At 36.5% G+C, this 20,940-nt stretch overlaps 1 protein-coding gene across 3 annotated transcripts in view; it reads right to left on the minus strand.

Annotated features, from left to right (window-relative positions):
• Positions 1–20,940, minus strand: part of Cntn3 (contactin 3) — a 298,626-nt gene that overhangs the window by 89,799 nt on the left and 187,887 nt on the right. For all 3 annotated transcript variants that reach the window (XM_070018977.1, XM_070018976.1, XM_070018975.1), the window contains 3 exons: positions 6,037–6,240; positions 5,183–5,285; positions 3,687–3,871 (listed from right to left, as the gene is read on the minus strand). In XM_070018977.1, coding sequence (XP_069875078.1) covers positions 3,687–3,871; positions 5,183–5,285; positions 6,037–6,240 — 492 coding nt within the window. The remainder of the gene's footprint in view (positions 1–3,686; positions 3,872–5,182; positions 5,286–6,036; positions 6,241–20,940) is intronic.

Consider the following 20,940-nt stretch of genomic DNA (forward strand, 5'->3'; position numbering starts at 1 on the left):
TCCAATGAAATCTACTTGATATACACAGTGTATTTAGCCAAGTCTCAGCTTGTGTTTTAGATCCAAAACTGGGAGGCAAGATGCTGTACTAGTTTCACATTGCATTATGCATGTAATGTGTACTCCCAGATTCGCATTTGCATTCTCCATATGGAGACATGGTTTATCTATTTCTATTTAATTGCAACCATAGGAAGATTTGTCTTTCCATTTCCATCTCATAAAATTGCCTTTTTGTAAATGGTATTGAAATATAACTATAGCTCTTTAGCTTTAACTGAAAATGTCCAGGTCTACATTTTTCCTTCTTTTGTTTTTTGTATAAACTACTGGCACAGTATGAGATACCCTACAGCTTCATATCACTCCTCTCATTTTATATTAAAAGGCATTTTACTCTTTGAAGAATGATCAGCAAAAAGAATGAGACTGCAAATAGACATACACAAGAGCCTGTGATTGACACCTGACTTGGTAGCAAAGATTCCCCTGAGCTGCCCTTACTGTATCCTTCTTCTACAAATGAATGAATCATTTGCTGGACTAAGCCAATACTGACAGTAAACTGCCACATTGTGATTTTCTACATTATATAAGATCCAAATTTCTATCATACCACTTAGAAAACTTTTTATTTTATATTTTTCTATATTTGGTTACTAAATTATGTACTGTAAGGAGTTTCATAATTATTTTCATACTTAGGCCATATTTATTTATCCCTTCTGGTTTGTGGTGTGTGTGTGTGTGTGTGTGTGTGTGTGTGTGTGTGTGTGTGTGTGTGTGTGTGTGTGTGTGTGTGTGTGTGTGTGTGTGTGTGTGTATCGTGCAATATTGTTGCTTGGGTACAGGGCCTTATACATTCTAAGCAATCTCTCTACACTTCAGCTACGACTTTAGCCCTTTTGTTTGAATTTTATTCCTGAGATAGGGTCTTGCTAACTTTGCAAGGGCTGGCCTTAAATTGAAGGTTTACCTGCTCTGTCTCCTGTGTAGCGGGGATTACAGGAGTGTGCTACCAGTCTTGCTAATCATACTTCACAACCAATAAAAATGAAACTATGTATAATAGATTGAATATGATAATTTTTACCTAGAATTGTACAGTGACTTTCAGAAAACTGTCATTAATTCCTAGTGTGTGTGTGTGTGTGTGTGTGTGTGTGTGTGTGTGTGTTTGTGTGTGTGCGCGCGCGCATGCATGCTAGTTCTGGGGCTTGAACTCAGAGTCTGGGTGCTGTCCCTTAGCTTTCTTTATTTAAGGATGGCATTGACACTTAGATTACATCTCTACTTCTGGTGTTTTGGTGATTAATTGAAGATAAGAATCTCATGAACTTTGCTGTCTTAGCTACCTCTGATCCTCAGATCTCAACTTCCTAAGTTGCTATGATTTTAGGTATGAGCCCCTGGTTCCTGGATCTAATTTATTTCTTAGGTATATAACATATTATCCACAAAATGGACTAATTCAATAAAAACTCTACAGCAGATGCTGTAGTTATTGATTGAACATTAATTTCTTCTTTTATTTAAATAAATAAAATTTCTCATTTTTTCCTATCACCTCATACTCTCCATAAAATAGGGAAATTCAATTTTATACCCTATCCCAAAGGGAGGTATTTCAGCTATCGAACACAATTGCTCTTCACCGATTAGTTTATATGAGAACATGTAACTCTAGCAGGAAATTACTAGACATATTGAAGAAAACAATGATGAGTAATAATTGATGTGCTGGTCATTTTGAGTAGCCAGTTTGTGACTACAAAGAAAACTGATATGCACAGAAAGGAAAAGGTTGGATTAGGGCAAAACAAAGAAAGAAAAACAAAGCAAACCCCAAAGGAACTGACCAGTGGCATGATAAGGTATTTAAGCATCAATTTCATTTTGTCCTTCTCATCATACAATGTACACAACTAACTATCTGTTATTCATGCAGGGATGCAGCATTCTACTGAAACATTATAAGAATTCTGAACATCATGTGTTTTTCTTCTAATGGTTACTTTTGACTGTGGTGGAAGTGATCCAGGAGCTGAGGCTCAGAAAGAAAGAGTTAAGCCAGGCTTTGAGAAAAGGTGGGTGCTTTGTACATCACAGAGACATTCAGCCACATGGAATGAGTTTTTGCTTCCTCCAATCACTACCACCTTTTCAAATCATTCCCCAAACCAGCAGCCCTCTATAATCATAGGACATGGTCTTATTTCCATGAGCAACCCCTTATCAGAAAGGGAGAAATAGAAGAAAGAAGAATTTAAGCTGCTAAACCATGCCTCCATCTTATTCCTATCAGATCTTGGAATCTTAGCAATATCACAAGTATTAATACTGACAAAGGGAATTATTTGCAGACATCGAGTTTAACACTTCCCAACAACATTTATGTATACTATACAAGTTTGTATTGCAAACAATTTCATTTCCAGTTTCTAAAATAAACATTCTATAATGCAATGTTTTTTTTACAAAATTGGCAAATTCCCAGCAGTTCTATAATGTTACTAATGATTAGACTAAAATATGTATTCACTGAGCTTACATTTTCATATATTTTACAGATTTATGTTTTAAAATCATATAGTGAGACTTTGTAATTCATCAAAAACCTGTGGTTTCCTTTTCTCTACATAAAAGGAACTACAGAAAAGATTTTGACAAGAAAAAGATAATCTAATTTTCCTAAAAGCAGACTCCAAATAAAGGTAATATTATTATTTTTCCTTACCAAAAGCACATAAAATAAATGTGATTATAAATTAAAGGCAGAGTACAGATGCATTTATTGGAAGTGATAGAACTATACTGATTTACTCACTAAGATCCTAAGTTTATCTGGTTTGTATAATAAAGTGATAATTATTTTTCCTACTACATTTTTCTTTTTAATAAAAATAACAAAGAAAGAAAAAAAATCACCTTTTCTAGAACAGAGGGAAGATAGAAAACATCTTTCTCTCTATGTACTTAAATGTATCAAAGATTGCTTTTGGCTGGTCCTGGTGCTTGAACTCAGGGCCAGGGCACTGTTCTTGAACCTGTCTGTGCTCAAGGTTAGTGCCACAGCACCACTTCTGGCTTTTTTCTGTTTATGTGGTACTGAGGAATCGAACCCAGGGCTTCATGCATGCTAGACAAGCACTCTACCAGTAAGCCACATTCCCAGCCTCAAAGTTAATTCTTAATGAAATATAGCATTTCATTATCATTGAAATCATTTTAAGCCATATGCAGTTGGTTCACTCCTGTAATACTAAGCACTCAGAAGGCTGAGATCTGAGGAGATGAATCAACCCAGGCAGGACAGTCAGTGAGACCAAGCAAAAAGCCAGCAGTAAAGATGTGGTTCATGCTGTAGAGAATGAACATTGAGTGAAAAAGCTAAGGGACAGTGCCCAAGCTCTAAATCCAACCTCCAATATTTGTAATATGGAAAGAAATAAAGAACTAAATCAATTAATTAAATCTTTTTTAAATAAGATACATATTTCCAAAAATTTCTTTATATTGACTTTCTTCTATAATAAATGTTTATCCCTATTTAACAAAATAAGAATAAAATTCGGAACAATGAAGTTAAATATTGAGATGATGATGTAATCTCCTAGTCTCCAATAAACAACACTTAACAGAGGGGTCAAATCTGCAAGTCCAACTTGTCCAAAGCAAATGCTCACCATAGTAAGTGAGGCGCCCCCTGGCAACATTTTTTCCTCTTGAATTCTCAGCAATACATTCGTAGGAACCTGCATCTTCCTGTTGGAAATTGGGGATTTCAAGCACACCATTGAACTTCCTCAATTTAATTTTATTGGGAAATGGCATTCCATCACTCCTTCTCCAATTAATCTTAGGTACAGGGCTAAAAAGAAAATTTTCAAATAGTTTGCTACTCCACAAAAAGCATTTTGGCTTCAAGAACAACAACAACACACACACAAAAGCCTTTCTTAAGTTAAAACAAAAGGCACAGGTTAAAAATACAGAATACTAGCCTGGCACCAGGGGCTCACCCGTGTAATCCTAGCTACTCAAGAGGCTGAGATATGAGGATCAGGTCTTGAAGCCAGCCCAGGCAGGAAACTCTGCCCCTGAGACTCTTTTCTCCAGTTAAACACCAAAAGCCCAGGGACAACTTTCAGGCCCTGAATTCAAGCCCCAGATCTGGCACACACACAAGAAAGAAAGAAGGAAAGAAGAAAAGAAGGAAAGAAGGAAAGAAAGAAAGAAAGAAAGAAAGAAAGAAAGAAAGAAAGAAAGAAAGAAAGAAAGAAAGAAAGAAAGAAAGAAAGAAAGAAAGAAAAAAAGAAAAAGAGAGAGAGATAAAGAAAGAGAGAGAGAGAGAAAGGAAAGAAGGAAGGAAGGAAAGAAGGACGGAAGGAAGGAAAAGGCAGAATACCTATAATTGTGAGGGAAGGAAGGAAGGAAGGAAGGAAAAGGCAGAATACCTATAATTGTGAATTACATGTAATCTAATGACTTACCTTTTTATTTTTATTTTTATTTATTTGTTTATTTTTTGTCAGTCGTGGGGCTTGAACTCTGGGCCTAAGAGCTCTCCCTCAGCTCTTCAGCTCAAGGCTAGCGCTCTACCACTTGAGCTACAGTGCCACTTATGGTTTTCTGGTGGTTTATTGGAGATAAGAGTTTCACAAACTTTCTTGCCCGGGCTGGCTTTGAAGCACAATCCTCAGATCTCAGCCTCCTGAGTAGCTAGGATTACAGGTGTGAGCCACTGGCACCCGGCTTTATTTTTATTTTTAAGACAGCACTCTTAAACTTTCTGCCCCTGTATCCTCTACATAGCCAGAGTGCTGGGATTTTAGGCATGCCACTATTGCCAGCCATGTTGAAGTCATTAAATTGGTAATTTAATAAAATAAACTGCACATTTTCTTGAGTAAATTCATGATTTATGGGAAAAAATAAAAAAGGTCTAATACATTATTGGCCTTATTAAAATGCAATCAATGAAGATGAAAACATACAGAAAATATCAATTTAGCTTATGAATAAGGGCAGGCATAGTTATATATTCCAAATTCCTTTTAAAATTTCAAACTATGTTTTTCTACACTTGGATTATAATTGAAATTACATTTTAAAAAAAGAAAGAAGTCTCTTACAACAACCTAAAATTACAGCAAATAGAAGAGAATGTTATAAAACTTACTTTCCTAGGGCAAAACATTCCAATTTCACCGTGGAACCTTTAGCTGCAGGAAGAGCTTCGGGAAACTGAACTTCTATTTTGGGTTCATATTCACCCATTACCCCTGAGAAATCCATAATACAAAGTTGACACTGTCAGTGTTTCCTCTGGAATCAGCTTCTCTTAAATACAAATTCTTTTGCTTCATTTTTGAGTCCACTGCCCTTATTGGACTTACATACTAACCTGCAGCAAGCATGCAATATTAGTAAACATTTAAGGAGTTTGTATTCAACGATTCATTAGTAATTGTAAGCTCTTTCATGCACAACATTTCCAAGAAAACTACTCTGCCTTTCATGTAAAATGGGAAGCTCTTGAGATCTTGTATTCAATTTGGACATTTGTAGTCAAACTGAAATACACAATGTATTATGACTCCCTGAAATCTCCTAAGCAACAAAGCTACAGCAGGGAATTCACTCAATGGGATGCTGATAGCAAAGGCACCAATCTCACACTTATTAAATGGCTCCCTGGAGCCATAAAAGAGTGACTTAATAAATAGGAATGGTCAAATTCAATTATAACTGACTGGAAAGGGGTGTTCTGATGCTTTGACCACACCATTATGCTTCTCAGACATCGTTTAGTTCAAATGGCTCAATGACTCAGGCTGAGAAATCTGCTTCACTGCAGCACATAGATTCGTTTTAAACACCTAGCATGGTATTGATGAAACAAATCTCTCTCTCTCTCTGTAATGTTTTTTTTCTTAGTGATTCAGAGTTCTACCATCCTGATGCTAGCAAAAATTAGAACAAGTGACATCATGGGCATTCCAGTCCCATGAGAACATTTCAAACATGTCCTACCATCAGCCCGTAGCACCAATGGTGTTGGGGAGCCCAGGACTTTGGCGTTGGTCACTGTACTTGTCACGACACATGTGTAATTCCCCACATCAGATGGCTCCACCTTAGCTATGTAGAGGTGTCCCGTCTCTTGAGAGACAAATCTCCGGCTATCTTCTTCAACAAATGTTGGGTACTCATTGAAGATCCAAGCATATGATAGTTCTAACAAAACATTGGAGAGAAATAAAATCCATGATTAAACAGTTTTCCATTGTAGGTTGGCAATATATAAAGTTATCTTCAGTTTAAATAATGCTGAATGTCTTGTTCCCAGTTGTATAGAGACAGAGTTAGGGAACCTGACAGCATTATTTACTGTTAGGAAGGTCACTGGTGAACTAGAAGCCATTTTATTACCTCTCCACTTTATTCCTTCCTTCTTTTTTTTGCTCTATTTTTTACACAATTGCATTATTTTACACAATTATTTTATACTAATCTTATTGAATTGGTTAATAACTGTGAAACTTGCCAAAAGACTTTTGGAAAACATGAATAAATATCTACTTCAAGTACATTTGAGTCCTAACTCCAATGGTAAAATATATTTCTTACCAGGTAGGCTTCATCCCAGAGACACAGGGATGGTTTAACATACGTAAGTCAATAAATGTAATCCAACATAGCAACAAAGCCAAGGTCAAGAATCACATGATTATCACCACAGATGTAGAAAAGGCCTTTGATAAAATTCAACATTCATTCATGCTAAAAGCTCTGGAGAAAATAGGAATAGAAGGAACATTTCTAAAAACAATAAAAGCCATTTATGACAGACCAATAGCCAATATTATACTTAATGGGGAAAAGCTACAACCAATTCTCCTAAAATCAGGAACAAGGCAAGGATGCCCACTGTCTCCACTCCTCTTCAATATAGTCCTAGAACCCTTAGCCAGGGAAATAAGGCAAGAAAAAGACATTAAAAGGATCCGCATAGGGAAAGAAGTTAAACTATCCCTTTTTGCAGACGACATGATACTATACCTTAACGATCCCAAAAACTCCATCCCCAAACTCTTAGAAATCATAAATCACTTCGGCAAAATAGCAGGATACAAAATAAACCCACAAAAATCAGTTGCCTTCCTGTACACTGACAATGTACAAGAAGAGAGGGAAATAAAGGGAGCAACCCCATTCACAATAACCTCCCAAAAAATCAAATATTTAGGAATTAACCTAACCAAAGATGTAAAAGAACTATTTAATGAGAACTATAAAAAGTTAAAGAAAGAAATTGCAGAAGACACTAGGAAAGACCTCCCATGCTCCTGCATAGGCTGACTTAATATGGTAAAGATGGTAATACTTCCAAAACTAATATACAAATTCAATGCAATTCCTATTAAAATCCCAATGACGTACATCACTGAAATACAGAAAACAGTCCAAAAATTCATATGGAACAACAAAAGACCTAGAATAGCCAAAACAATTCTAAGGGATAAAGACAATATGGGAGGGCTATCCATGCCGAACTTCAAACTCTACTACAGAGCTATAATAACAAAGACAGCATGGTACTGGCACAAAAACAGACCTGAAGACCAATGGAACAGAATAGAAGATCCAGAAATAAATCCACAGGCCTACAGCCAGCTAATATTGAACAAAGGAGCCAAAGACATACAATGGAAGAAACACAGCCTCTTCAACCACTGGTGCTGGGAAAACTGGGCAGCCACATGCAGAAAACTAAAAGTGGACCCCAGCCTATCACCATGCACCAACACCAACTCAAAATGGATTGAAGACCTTAACATTCAACCTGAATCTCTGAAACTACTGCAGGACAGAGTAGGAGGGACACTTGAACTAATAGGCACAGGAAGGAACTTCCTGAACAGAGTCCCAGGGTCACAACAAGTTGGAGAGAGACTCGACAAATGGGACTACCTTAAAATAAAAAGCTTCTGCACAGATAAATCTATCGCAACTAAGCTAGAAAGACAACCAACTAATTGGGAAAAAATATTTACCAGCAATATATCAGACAAGGGGTTAACATCCTGTATATACAGGGAACTCAAGAAACGAATCCCTACCAAACCTAACAAACCAATTACTAAATGGGCAAGGGAACTAAAGAGGGACTTTTCAAATGAAGAAATAAAAATGGCAAAGAAACACATGAGGAAATGTTCATCATCCCTGGTGGTGAAGGAAATGCAAATAAAGACAACCCTGAGATACCACCTTACCCCAGTCAGAATGTCCCACATCCACAAATCAGCCAACGACAAATGCTGGAGGGGATGTGGAGAAAGAGGAACCCTATTACACTGCTGGTGGGAATGTACACTTATACAACCACTTTGGAAAGCAGTCTGGAGGGTCCTTAGAAAGCTAAAGATTGACCTCCCTTACGACCCAGTCATACCACTTCTAGGCATCTACCCTGATACAGGAACCAATATACAAGGACACGTGCACCTCCATGTTTATTGCAGCACTGTTCACAATAGCTAGGATATGGAAACAACCCAGATGCCCCACCACAGATGAATGTATCCGAAAATTGTGGTATCTATACACAATGGAATATTATGCAGCCATTAGAAATGACAAAATAATGGCATTTGCAGGGAAATGGATGGAGCTAGAAGGAATCATGTTGAGCGAGGTAAGCCAAGAACGAAGAGACAAATGGTACATGGTCTCCCTGATAAGTGGATGCTAAATCCAAAATGTTAGGTGATAGGACAAAACTAACAGGACTTAAGAAACAAAGAACTCCCACTCATCTGGTTGAACCACTACTAAATATCCCCATGCTGCTGATCACATATATGGTATATAACATGTGAACACCGTTATATGTTACAGACTGTGATAGACAATTTGCTCCAGGAAAGTTAGAATGAACTTGTAACTTTAAATGAGCATCATTACTCCACAATACTGTGTAATTCCGGAAATTATGTAATCACTTAATCACAATCAAAAAAAAAAAAAAAAAAGAACCTCGGGGAAGGGAGGGAGGGAGGGGATGGTAGGGGGAAAACAATGGAGGGGGTAACAATGTTCAAGAGGAAGTGTACTCATTACCTCACTCATGTAACTGTAACCCTCTGTATAGTATCTTTACAATAAAAAATATATATATTTCTTTTGGGGAGAATGTAACATAAATGTAAAAGTCATAATGAGATAGTATGTGAGGTTTGCATAGGAGCTGCGGTGAAATTCAGAGCAAGGAGAGCTGGTATTGTTTTTTTTATAGGAAAAAAGACCTAAAAGAGAAGAAAGTAAATATGAAGTTAATAACTGTAACATTTAACTAAACGTTTGTGAGAACGTATGGGCTTACTATTAGTGTAGTTGGCAGAATAGCAACCCTCAGAATTCCACACCTAATTGTGAAGCCTAGAAATATGCCACTGACAGGTAGAAAGCAGCTATAGATATGATTGATGTAAGGATAGTGAAGTCAGCCATGGAAGCTCACACCTGTAATAATACCTTGTTTTGGAGATGGAGATTGGAAACTTCATGGTTCAAGGTCAGTTCATATCAAAAATTCACAAGACCTCATCTCAACCAGTAGCTTACTGCAGAAGTATGAGCTACATGTGAGTCTAGAATTGCAATCTGGGATTGCAATAGATATAGCTCAAAGATAACCTGTGGTAAGGTGGTCCTGGATTATCTGAGTAGTCCAACTGTAATACTTTCCGGGACCCTTATAAGAGAATCAAGAAGGCCCAGAGAGAAGGCAATGGGCTGAGAGAAGCAAGAGAGGCAGAGAGTGATACATCAAGATGTCGTGCTGTTGGTTTGGAGACTGAGGAAGAGCTGTGTGTGAAGTATGCATTGTGGCCTCTAGAAGCCAGAACTCTGAGGGACAGAGCTCTTCCCCTTCGGCATCACTCTTAGAAGAAATACAGACTGGCCCTCTTCATTTTTGCCACGGAAACCAATTTTAGACTTAGGATCTCCACAGTTGTTAAGATAATAAAGTGTATCCCTCTAAGTCACAATCTGTAGAAATTAGTTAATGCAACAGGGCATCAGTAACGTAGATGGCCAGGGGATCACACAGAGATGATGAAATGCCTTGCTGTGAATCTGGATGGGTTAGATATAATCATCAGAGTCCTCCTAAGGATACAATGGAGACGGAAAGATTAGAGACAGAGAGGTGACTACAAAGGCAGAAGTCTGACTGCTGTCTTGCTTGGTGGTAGCTGAAAGGCAGAGAATGTGAAGAGCTTCTAGAAGCTGTGATGGGTAGGTAAATGCTATTTTCCAGTGCTTCAAAAGCCAATTCGCAACATCTTGTTTGTTTGTTAGTTCCTCAGGACCCGTGCCAGTCACTTCTGATCTATATAACTATGTAATAATAAATACATGGTATATCTAAAATTCGCTAACTGACCCTAATGTATTTATCATTTTAGTCAATAAATTTGTGACAGTTGATTATAATGATAATAGGAAATTATCACAAATGATCATAGCTACAAACAATGGAATACTTATAATATACTAGGTATGGTGCTAACTTTAGATAAAATTTCCAAAGGAAGATGAATAATTTGGAGACAAAATATGCAGCAATAAGCATATAACATGGGATGTGAAACTATATCCCAGCCTGTACTTGAGAAGCCCAAAGCAGGACCAGATTTTAAATCATTCCGTTGTAAGATTGGAACAAAGGGGTGGGTTATTGTAGAATATTTCTAAAGAGGTTATAAAACCACAATAATGCCCAAACAAAAAAAATCCGTGATTATTTTTTCATGTAAAAACTCAGACTCTTAAAAAGTTACAGTAAAATATCCAATAGAAACCAGTCAAATTAAAAGGAAACATGTCACTGGTGTTTACCAGGAGATTCATTAATATACATACTACTGATGTTGAAGGGCTTGTTTCTAGCTTTATTATAAAATTCTTTTATGAAGGACATTTAATCCTGTGCCCAGACATTTTCCAGAAGAGATTCTGTCAAACAGAAATGTAGTTAAACAAAATTATAAAAAAGTAATCTGGATCCTTTCCTGTAGTGCTAACTTGAAGTCTGACCTACTTTAAAAAGAAGGGTTATTTTAAATGGTGTGAAGACTTGCTTAAGGTCATTCTAGACTCTTATCACCAATGGTGAGAGTTTTGTTCTGGGGGCAGTAGATGACAGTACCTTAGCTAAAATCTGATATTCCTGTGTGCACTCAATCTAAATCAAAGCAGAATTTGGGGATTCTAAAACGTTCAGAGGAATAAATGGTCAGTGATTATTAGGAATAAGAAGTTCGTTGAAGAAAACACGAGGCATCAGTTGGTACCCCAAACACTTTAGTGTTTTGCCCTTCCAAGCTGAGTTGTAAATTGTGGTTGTGGATTCAAGAAAAACCTATATAGTAGGTCTCTTTGTGTCACTTATAAACATCTAAAAATCCTTTCTTCTTAGAGAGCTATTATTAAGAAGAACAAAAATGAGAGAAAGGAGAAGTACCATGTCAAATTTCAGGTCTGGCTGTAGGTCTACTACAGTGGAGCTACAGCTCCACTTCCAGATTATTTCATATTTAATTGGAGATAAGAGTCTCATGAACTTTCCTTCCCAGGCTGGCTTTAAACTGTGATCCTCAGATCTCAGACTTCTGAGTAGCTAGGATTAAATGAGCCATAGATGACTAGTGTGAATATTTTTTTAATGAACTTCCCTATTCTGATCACCTGGTTAGATTGCTCTTCACTTTTTTTTGGTCAGTCATGGGGCCTGAACTCGGCCGGGGCACTGTTTCTCAGTTCTTCAGCTGAAGTCTAGCCCTCTACCACTTGAGCCATAGCATTACTTCAGTTTTCTACTAATTAATTGCTGATAAGAGTCTCACAGTCTTTCCTGCTTGGGCTGGCTTTGAACTGTGATCCTCAGATCTCTGCTTCCTGAGTAGCTAGGATTATAGGCATGAGCCACCGGCACCCAGTTGTTCTTCACTTTTTACTCTAAAGACTTGACAACTTGAATAGGTACCAACAGGAGCTGTACTCAATGCCATTCAAGATGGAATGTCCATCTGAGGTGGCCAAGGATGACTAGCAAAGTGACTGCAGATATTTCCTGAGCACTTCCTTCTCCTAAGCTGTCTGAGAGTACTAAAGAAAGAAGTATTCATTTTCATCATGGTAAATGAGAGGTAATACTAGGTGGATGGAGACCATGATGCTTTATGATACCCAACAAAGTCCCTGAAGTCACAGACCCAATGTACAAGGCCCGTACCCACAGCTTGTTTGTATGTGTACTTGCTGGTGGTTGAAGAGACAGAAAGAGAAGCCCAAATGGCATCAGTAATATTTAAGATGGAAAATTCTACTTTTTTATTTTCCCTACCTTATTTTATTATAAAGACGGTATTATTTTATTAAAAGACGATCAAGAGTTTAGAAGATGCCTTAACATATATTGTGAAGTCATCTTCATATTAGTTACAAAAGGATAACAGGTTTCATAGCTGAGCTGCTTGTGTAGCTCTCTAACAAGTAATCTGTGTGCTCTGTAGTCCCAGCAAAATAGCCTGATGCACTGCAGTACATGCTCATGCATTATGCGACTCATTCCCCCTGTCCCTCATCATTTACAGCGGACATTTGTTTTTATGACTTCAGTGATAGTAAATAACATTTTTTTTAAAGTACAGTCTATGAAAAGGTAAAGAATCTTACAGCTCATGGGAGTGCTAATTGGAGCCAATTATAGTTTGATTGACCTACCTTGGTATTAAAATGATATGTAAAATTTATACTGCCTTTGCAAAATGGAAATTTTCTTTAGAACAAACTAACTACAGGAAGCCCACCCTTTAATGAGTCCAAAGGTGGTACTTTTGGATGGAAATTCCCTCATCAACTCTCAGAAGCTAATTCCAGAGAGGGGCTTCACAGAGCTACAGATGCCCTATACACAGGAAAATGTGCAATTATGTAACTGAATAATTAAGAGCTGGGGGAAAAAAGGAACAGCTTCATAATACCTCTGTCTGCTCCTCACGAGGTCTGCTTTTCCTTTAAGAAAATGTCAACTCCTTTATGTCATGGAAGTATGGCTGTTCTTTTCTTGCTACGCAGTGGAGTCTCTTTTCTCTTTTATTTTTTCTTTTATTTTTTAATTTTATTGTCAAGGTGATGGATAGTGGGATTATAGTGATATAAGTAAGGTAGTGAGTACATTTCTTGTTGAACTTGTTACCCCCTCCCTCATTTGTCTCCCTTTTTCCTTCCCTCCTACCCCTCAGTTGTATAGATCCTTTACAACATATTTTCTTGTGAGTATCATTGTTGCATTGGTTCCCCCCTTTGTCTTTTGTATCACCATTTTATTGTTCTCCTTCCCTTCCCTAATTCAGATAAATGTATATACAATACCCAGGGTACCAAAATCAAATGCAGTGAAAACAGGGGATAAACAATAGGGGAAAATACAGGAGAAAAAAGAAATCACCTAGTACATTATAAACAACAACAACAAAGAAAAACTGCTTATGCCCATATCTTGGGGTTCATCTTGCTTAAACCCAAAGAAACATAGGTCCCATGGTTTCGGTCATTTCTAGTAAGTAGTATATGTCTAAGATAATCCTAGCAGATGAGCAGAATAGCTCAAGAACTATGTACATATGACTATATAAGATAATGCTAAGCAAAGTGAACCCCAAAGATGTGGTGGAGTTTTTAAAAGCAAACTCAAAGGTCATTTTCAGAAATAACAACAAGGTCAGTAGCAATGAACTCACTCTGTTCAATCACACATATCTTCTGACCAAGGGCCATAAATGACTCCTTAGAAATATGGACAAATTAAATTATTATGTTTCCCTGCCAGTCTTTGTTTCCCACTCTGTCTTTGCCTCTCTATCTGTCTGCTCTTTTACACACACACACACACACACACACACACACACACACACACACACACACACACACACACACACACACACACACACAGAGAGAGAGAGAGAGAGAGAGAGAGAGAGAGAGAGAGAGAGAGAGAGAGTACTATTACTTCCATTCGTAGTGAAATAAACCTCTCATGAAACCTAAAAATCATTTAAAGGTATTTTTAATCTAAAAACCATTTAAAAATATTTGGGAAGAAATTTCAACTTTTCTCATCTCTGTTTTCTAAGTGACATGATAGATGGAATTAAAACAGGATGGCTTCATTATAAAGTGAAAACAGTATAAAGTCGGGTGATTAAAAATAGCAGCTATTTATCTATTAATTTATGGAAGGATATATCATTGTCCCTGATTATTATCTGAAAAAAACATGAAGAAAAAAGCAACTCCTGAAATAATCAAGAATCCAATGCAATCCCACCCATTTTTCAAATCAGAAAGATCTCTACAGATGCCAATTTCTTTGGCCTCAAAGCATATGCCACAGATTTCACAAGGGCCTTAGGTTCAAATCATATCTAAATAGTTGTCTGAACACTTTGAGGAAAGTGACAAAAAAGAACTAGAAATAACATTGGCACTACTCCAAGTTCTTCGTGCTATGTAAGTAACATAGTCATGCACTTACAACTGCCTTTTTCTCTGTCCTCATCAAGCTTCCCAGGCCTCCTCTACTGTGGCCATGCGTATATGTGAGAGGAAAATCACATCACTCCATTAACTAAAGGAACTATCTTTCCAAGCCTGAAGGTATTTGAAACATCCCTTTCTGCACTTTGAATAATTTAGCTTAGAAGAGAGCCCTACTGGTGTTAGACAGTAATATGCACCAAGAAATACATTACTAGTCAAATTGCATGTTACTTAAAATTCTCATTTGTTTAGTATTTGACTTTAAAAGCTTTTATTTTTGGCTGACAAGCAATTTAACTTGTATTTTGTGATTATATATTTATCTTATCAATGTACAGTGGCAGATAACGGATTTTCTAAATCATTTTTAATTATTTTCTGAACTTCAAAATTTTGTACAAGGGGGGTACAATTTAAGGTGACTAAGTGTCCAGTGATATTTAACATGATGCTTAGATAGATGTATACAATGAAAAACATTTGAACCAAGCTATTTAACATGCATTCTGGAATGCAAAATACATTATAAACCATACAACAATTCTCTGTAGAGCTGAACTCTGGACCCTGTGACCAGTAAATATCTGATCATTTCTCCCCCAGTAAATGTCTGATCATTTCTCCCATGCTACATCCAGTAACTCTCCAATCTTTTCTCTGCATCAGTGAGTTCAACATTTAGGATTTCTTATATGCAATTAGTAATAAGAAGAGCTAGAGGTAAGAGTTAGCGAGAAAATAATATAACATTCCCCTTTGACAATCTGAAAAAAGTTAGTTTACAAGAAAGCCTGACTGATCTTAAGCTGTTTGTATCACAGACAATTCTTTCAAGTTCCCTAAGGGTTTTGATGTCATCTAAAAACAATTTCAATAGTATCAATAGCCTTGTTCCAGGTTTTCCTTACCTCCTTATTTCTGTCATTTTTTCTATATATAACTATATACAACTTTCAGTAACAGGTGTAGGTGGTATATGTCTAAGATTGTTGTGCTTTTAAGAACTAAAGACTAGCTTCACAATGTCAATGAATTTTAGCTAAGTATTCTATAAAAATTGTATTCTAGAGTTTTCCAAATCTCACATTACTGTATGTCATCAATGAAATGATGTTTCTATTTTTTTTCTTCATGAGTGCCCTATTCTAATCTGACTCATCCTGTAGTATAAAACTTCTCACTGCAGGATCATATCATCTGCAAAAGGACAAGGGCCTCATATCTAAAATATATTTGGAACTCAAAAAATTAAATACCCCAAAAGCAAATCCTGAAAGAAACAACCGCCCCTTACTAAGTGGACTAAAAACTTAAAGAGAGACTTTTCTGAAGAAGAAATAAGAATGGCTAATAGACACTTGAAGAAATGCTCAACTTCTCTGGCAATAAAAGAAATGTGGATCAATACACCGTTGAGATTCCACATCACTCCAGTTAGAATGGCCATTATCAAGAAAATAAACAATAACAGATGCTGTCATGGATGTGTCCAAAAGGGAACACTATTACACTGTTTGGAGTGTAAACTTGTTCAACCACTCTGGAAAGCAGTATGGAAGGTCCTCAAAAGACTAAACATAGATTTTCCCTATGACCCAGCAATCCCACTCCTGAGCCTTTAACAAAATGATCACAAACCAGCCCATACTAACGCTACTTGCACAACTATGTTTATTGCAGCATTATATTATTTACCATAGCTAAGATATGGAACCAACCCAGATGCCCCTCAGTAGATGAGTGGATAAAGAATATGTGATATATATATATATATATATATATGTATATATGAATTTTATACTTCCATCAGAAAGAATGACTCTGCCCCATTTGTAAGGAAATGGAAGGACTTGGAAAAAAATCATATTAAGTGAAGTAAGCCAGAACAAAAGAAACATAGGTCTCATGGTTTCCCTTATTTGTAATAGTTATTATATGTCTAGGATTATCTTAGTAGAAGAACAGAATAGTTCAATAGCTATGTATATATAACCATATAAGATGATGCTAAGCGAAATGAACACTGAGACATGGACACAAGAGGTTTTTCTTTGCTGTTGTTTTTAACTTACTATGTGATTTCTTTTTTATTTTGTATTTTCACTCCCACCCTATGGTTTTATCCCCTGTTGTCACTGTCATCTGATTTTGGTACCCTGGGTATTGTATAATCTGAATTAGGGAAGGGAAGGGTACAGCACAATGGTGAGACAAAGGACAAAGGAGGAACCAATGCAACAGCAATACTCACAAGACAATATGTTAAAAATAATCTGTACAATTTGGGGGAGGAGACTGGGAAGGGAGGGAAAATGGGAGAAAAATGAGGGAAGGGGTGACTAGGCTGATAAGAAGTGTACTCACTACCTTACTTATGTAACTGTAACCCATCTGAACATCACCTTGACAATAAAATTAAAATAATTAACACAATTCTCATTGCATATTGGCTTCATTGTGATTGTTTTCAAAATTGTTGTACAAGTATCCATTAAGCAAATACAGCTGAAGAAATAAACCAAAATGTATCCTAATTCAACTTCAAATCAGTAGCTTACACTTTTTTTTGCTTTAAGCAGGAAAGTTTCATGCCATAATTCTCAATTGATAAAAAGAGATCTGGCCTTTAAGTGAACTAAAATATGTAATACAACCTAAGTATGATGGTACTATCTGCACTGGAATCCAAACTGTAACGAAGTAATTAAATTACTTCCTGTTTAATTTTCCTAAAAGTCACTTAACATGGATGTTAGAAAAACAGTTGCTTTTTTCTTTCTCTTTCCCACCAACATTTGTCTCCAGATATTTTTTTTTTTTGGAAAAAGAAATACAATGTAACCACCCGCTCCCTCTTTCAAACCTACAGGTTCGAATGTGGGAAACATATCTTTCTGAAAAGGAAAAACAACCAACAGAAAATTGCAATCATGGGAGCTTTCTTTGACCAACAGGATGAAAAGTTTTCCTTCAAAAACAAAATCCAGCCAGGTGTCAGTGTCTCCCACCTATCATCCTAGCTGAGGTCTAAGGATCATGGTTTGAAACCAGCCTGGGTAGGAAAATCTGTGAGACGCTTATCTCTAATTAACCACCAGAAAACTGGAAAGTGGTTTTGTGGCTCAAAGTGGTAACACTATCCTTGAGCAAAAGAATTCAGGAACAGTGCCCATGCCTTGAGTTCAGGCCCCATAACGTAGAAAAACAAAACAAAAAAACACAAAATATAAAAGCCAAAATACATAGATGCATAATAGAAGCATCTTGATCAAAGTCAAGAATAAACTTACCTAGGAATTCTTTATCTGTCTGACATAAATGTTCATTGATCCTCTTTCAACGGGAGGATTTTTAGCTTTATTCTTGTGACTACTAATTCAACATTACATCTTTTACTATTATTTTTATTGCCAAGGTGATGTACAGAGGGATTAGAGTTACATAAGTAAGGTAATAAGTACATTTCTTGTCAAACTTGTTACCCCTTTCCTCATTTTTCTTCCTCTTTCCCTTACACTCAAATACCTCCTCCAAATTGTGTAGATCATTTCCAATATATTGTCTTGTGAATATTGTTCTTGCATTGGTTCCATCTTTAATTATTCTCTTTAACTATAATACAGTTTTACTTTCCAATGAAATGCTGCTTTTCCCTGATAATCTCCATTGCTTGCCTTGATATATCTCAGAAAATGAAAAGAGTAAAGATCTCAAACTACTTTGTTGAAAGACTACTTTTTTAATTATTAATAAGTTAGTATTAATTATTAATAAGATAGTACAACTCCTAGTACTAATACATCTTTTGTGAGTTACAATGTGGCAGCTGATACTGCTAGGAGTGAAGGCAAAGCATCTATTTCAGCTACCAAGTGGGACAATCCAGTTCTCTATGCATAGACACTTTTCCTGTCTTTTCAAGACCATATGGTGTTTAGGACTGTGGGATACACTGAACTGCTTATATTTGTTTGGTTTGGAGTTTTATTTCAACAATCTATATTATTGGAAATTTATGAATATGCCTATATCTGTCCCTATCCCTATCCCTTTTATTTATTTATAATTTACTAATTTTGTTTTACCTCTATATAGCATTTCTTTGCATTTTTATTTTTTTTATGGTAAGGGTGATCTAGAGTTACACTAGCAAGGTAATGAGTGGAGCATTATTACCCCTTCCCTCATTTTCTTACACTTTCCCTTTCTCTGACTCCCCTGCCACACAAGTTGTAAAGTTCATTTCCAACATAGTGTCTTGTGAGAATCTCTGTTACACTGGTTCACCCTTTGCCCTTTGTCTCATCATTTTGTTACTCCCCTTCCCTTTCCAAAATCAGAAAAACATATATACAAGACACAGGGCACCCAAATCAGAAAACAGTGACAACAGGGGATAAACCAAAGGGGGAAAAAAGGAAAAAAAAATAACTTCACCCAGTACATTAAAAAACAAAACAAAACAAAAACACAACAAATAAAACTCTTGTTTCCATATCTTGTAGTTCATTTTGATTAACATGGTTTTATATGGTCATATACATTTATATATGTACATAGATTATATAGATATAAAATATATATCCCTTTATTCCTTAAGTAGCTCACCGCCAGCTGGAATACCACAAAGGGCCTTTTGAGCTCCCAGTTCCAGTGTTTAATCAGAATATTTAGAACACCATGTTTCACATTAAACAATCTCAGAGCTCTATTTTGTTTCTGTTGCTCTAGACACTTGCACTACTTGATCTGTGATAAAATAATACATTCCCTTGTTTCCCTGTAGAGAAAGCCTTCCAAATTTGAGGCAGAAAATCTGTATTTCTATCATTTGTGCTTCAGACAAAATGTAAAAAAAAGTGGTGAGAAGAGGCTTAGCAAAAAGAATTTGATCACCAACTCTATGTTGCCAACAGAACTTTAATGGTGGCAGGCAGACAGAAAATGGAATTTCCCTTCAGACTGCCTTTTGACAGTTTATATATGAATATATGAAGGGATGCTTCTATATTAACTCTCAAAAAGAAAACAGGAAAAGTACTATGAGAACAGAAATTCAGAAAGCATCAACCACTATTAAGGATAAATAGTGTTTAAAAATATCACCAATCTAAAGCTAAAGTTATGAAACCTGGAGGCCTTACGTCTGGTCTATGGCCTTTAGTAAATTCACCCAAACTCTGGTTACAGATGTTTTCTTTTTTGGATATCTCAAGTTGAAGATTCTATATACTTTAGAAAAATAAACCCCAGTGAGCTGAATAGGAGAGAGTGATGCAGATGAATGTGACCAAAGTATATTATAATTTGTATAAAAAGAACATAAAGAAACTCAGTCATTTAAATAAAGGAAAGGAGGGAGGAATTGAGGTAAAAAGAGAAAGAGAGGATGAATTTGATGCAAAGAAAGTATGTACATGTATAGAAATATCAAGATGAAATCCTTCTTTTATGATTAACATGAACTATAATATTTTAAATTAAAACAGCAACTTTATATACAAAGTAGCATACAACACTCATGAAAAAAACAGAAATCTGATAAATGTGGTTGGGGTTATTGTTTACTTTGGTTTCCATCTTGTCTGTCTGTGGTGGAGATTCTATATAACAGATAAGCATTACAAGTGTAGATTGTGTGGAAGAAGGCTGGAGTTCATAGTACATGTGGTAGGTACTGAATAATATACATTGTCCAACCACCCTGCCTTGATTCAAATACTGAAGGCCAGGTGGACAAATAAAATCACCGAGGAGCTTAGGACGTAGGTAACAAGCAAGGCTCCCATGCCTTGTTGACAGTGAGAAGCTCTAAAGTGACAGTCTGTGGAGATACAGGACTCCCATGATCAACCAGAGCAGATGGTGGAAGATGTTTTCTAACTGAACTTTGGTTCACTGCTCTGGAAACAATGCCATCCACACAGTCTGATGCACACTTACTATTCTCTACAGAAAAGTAGAAGGGGAATATGGGTGGAATAAACTCCCATGAAAATAATCCAACAAGCAGTAGATGTTTATAGAGAGTGTATATATAATGAAAGAATTGTTCACGAGCCAGGAAGGGGGACAGGAGGAAACAAGATTATAATTTTATTCTCAGGAGAATATAAATGTTCTGGACAAAACAGCATATTGTTTATATTTTTTGAGCAGATATCAGACAAGGTTGAATTGATTGTAGGGAATATTTGAAATGCAGAGATGACAAAACCTAGCCTATTTTTAGCTCAATGTAATGTGTCACAAAGGCAGCTGTCATGGAGCAGGTGGTACAGAGTGAGCAGGAAAGTCAGTCTGCATGTCTGTCCATCACTG

Source organism: Dipodomys merriami, unplaced genomic scaffold, assembly GCF_024711535.1.
Source record: "Dipodomys merriami isolate MVZ:Mamm:240054 unplaced genomic scaffold, mDipMer1.0.p SCAF_13, whole genome shotgun sequence".
NCBI classification, from domain to species: domain Eukaryota; kingdom Metazoa; phylum Chordata; class Mammalia; order Rodentia; family Heteromyidae; genus Dipodomys; species Dipodomys merriami.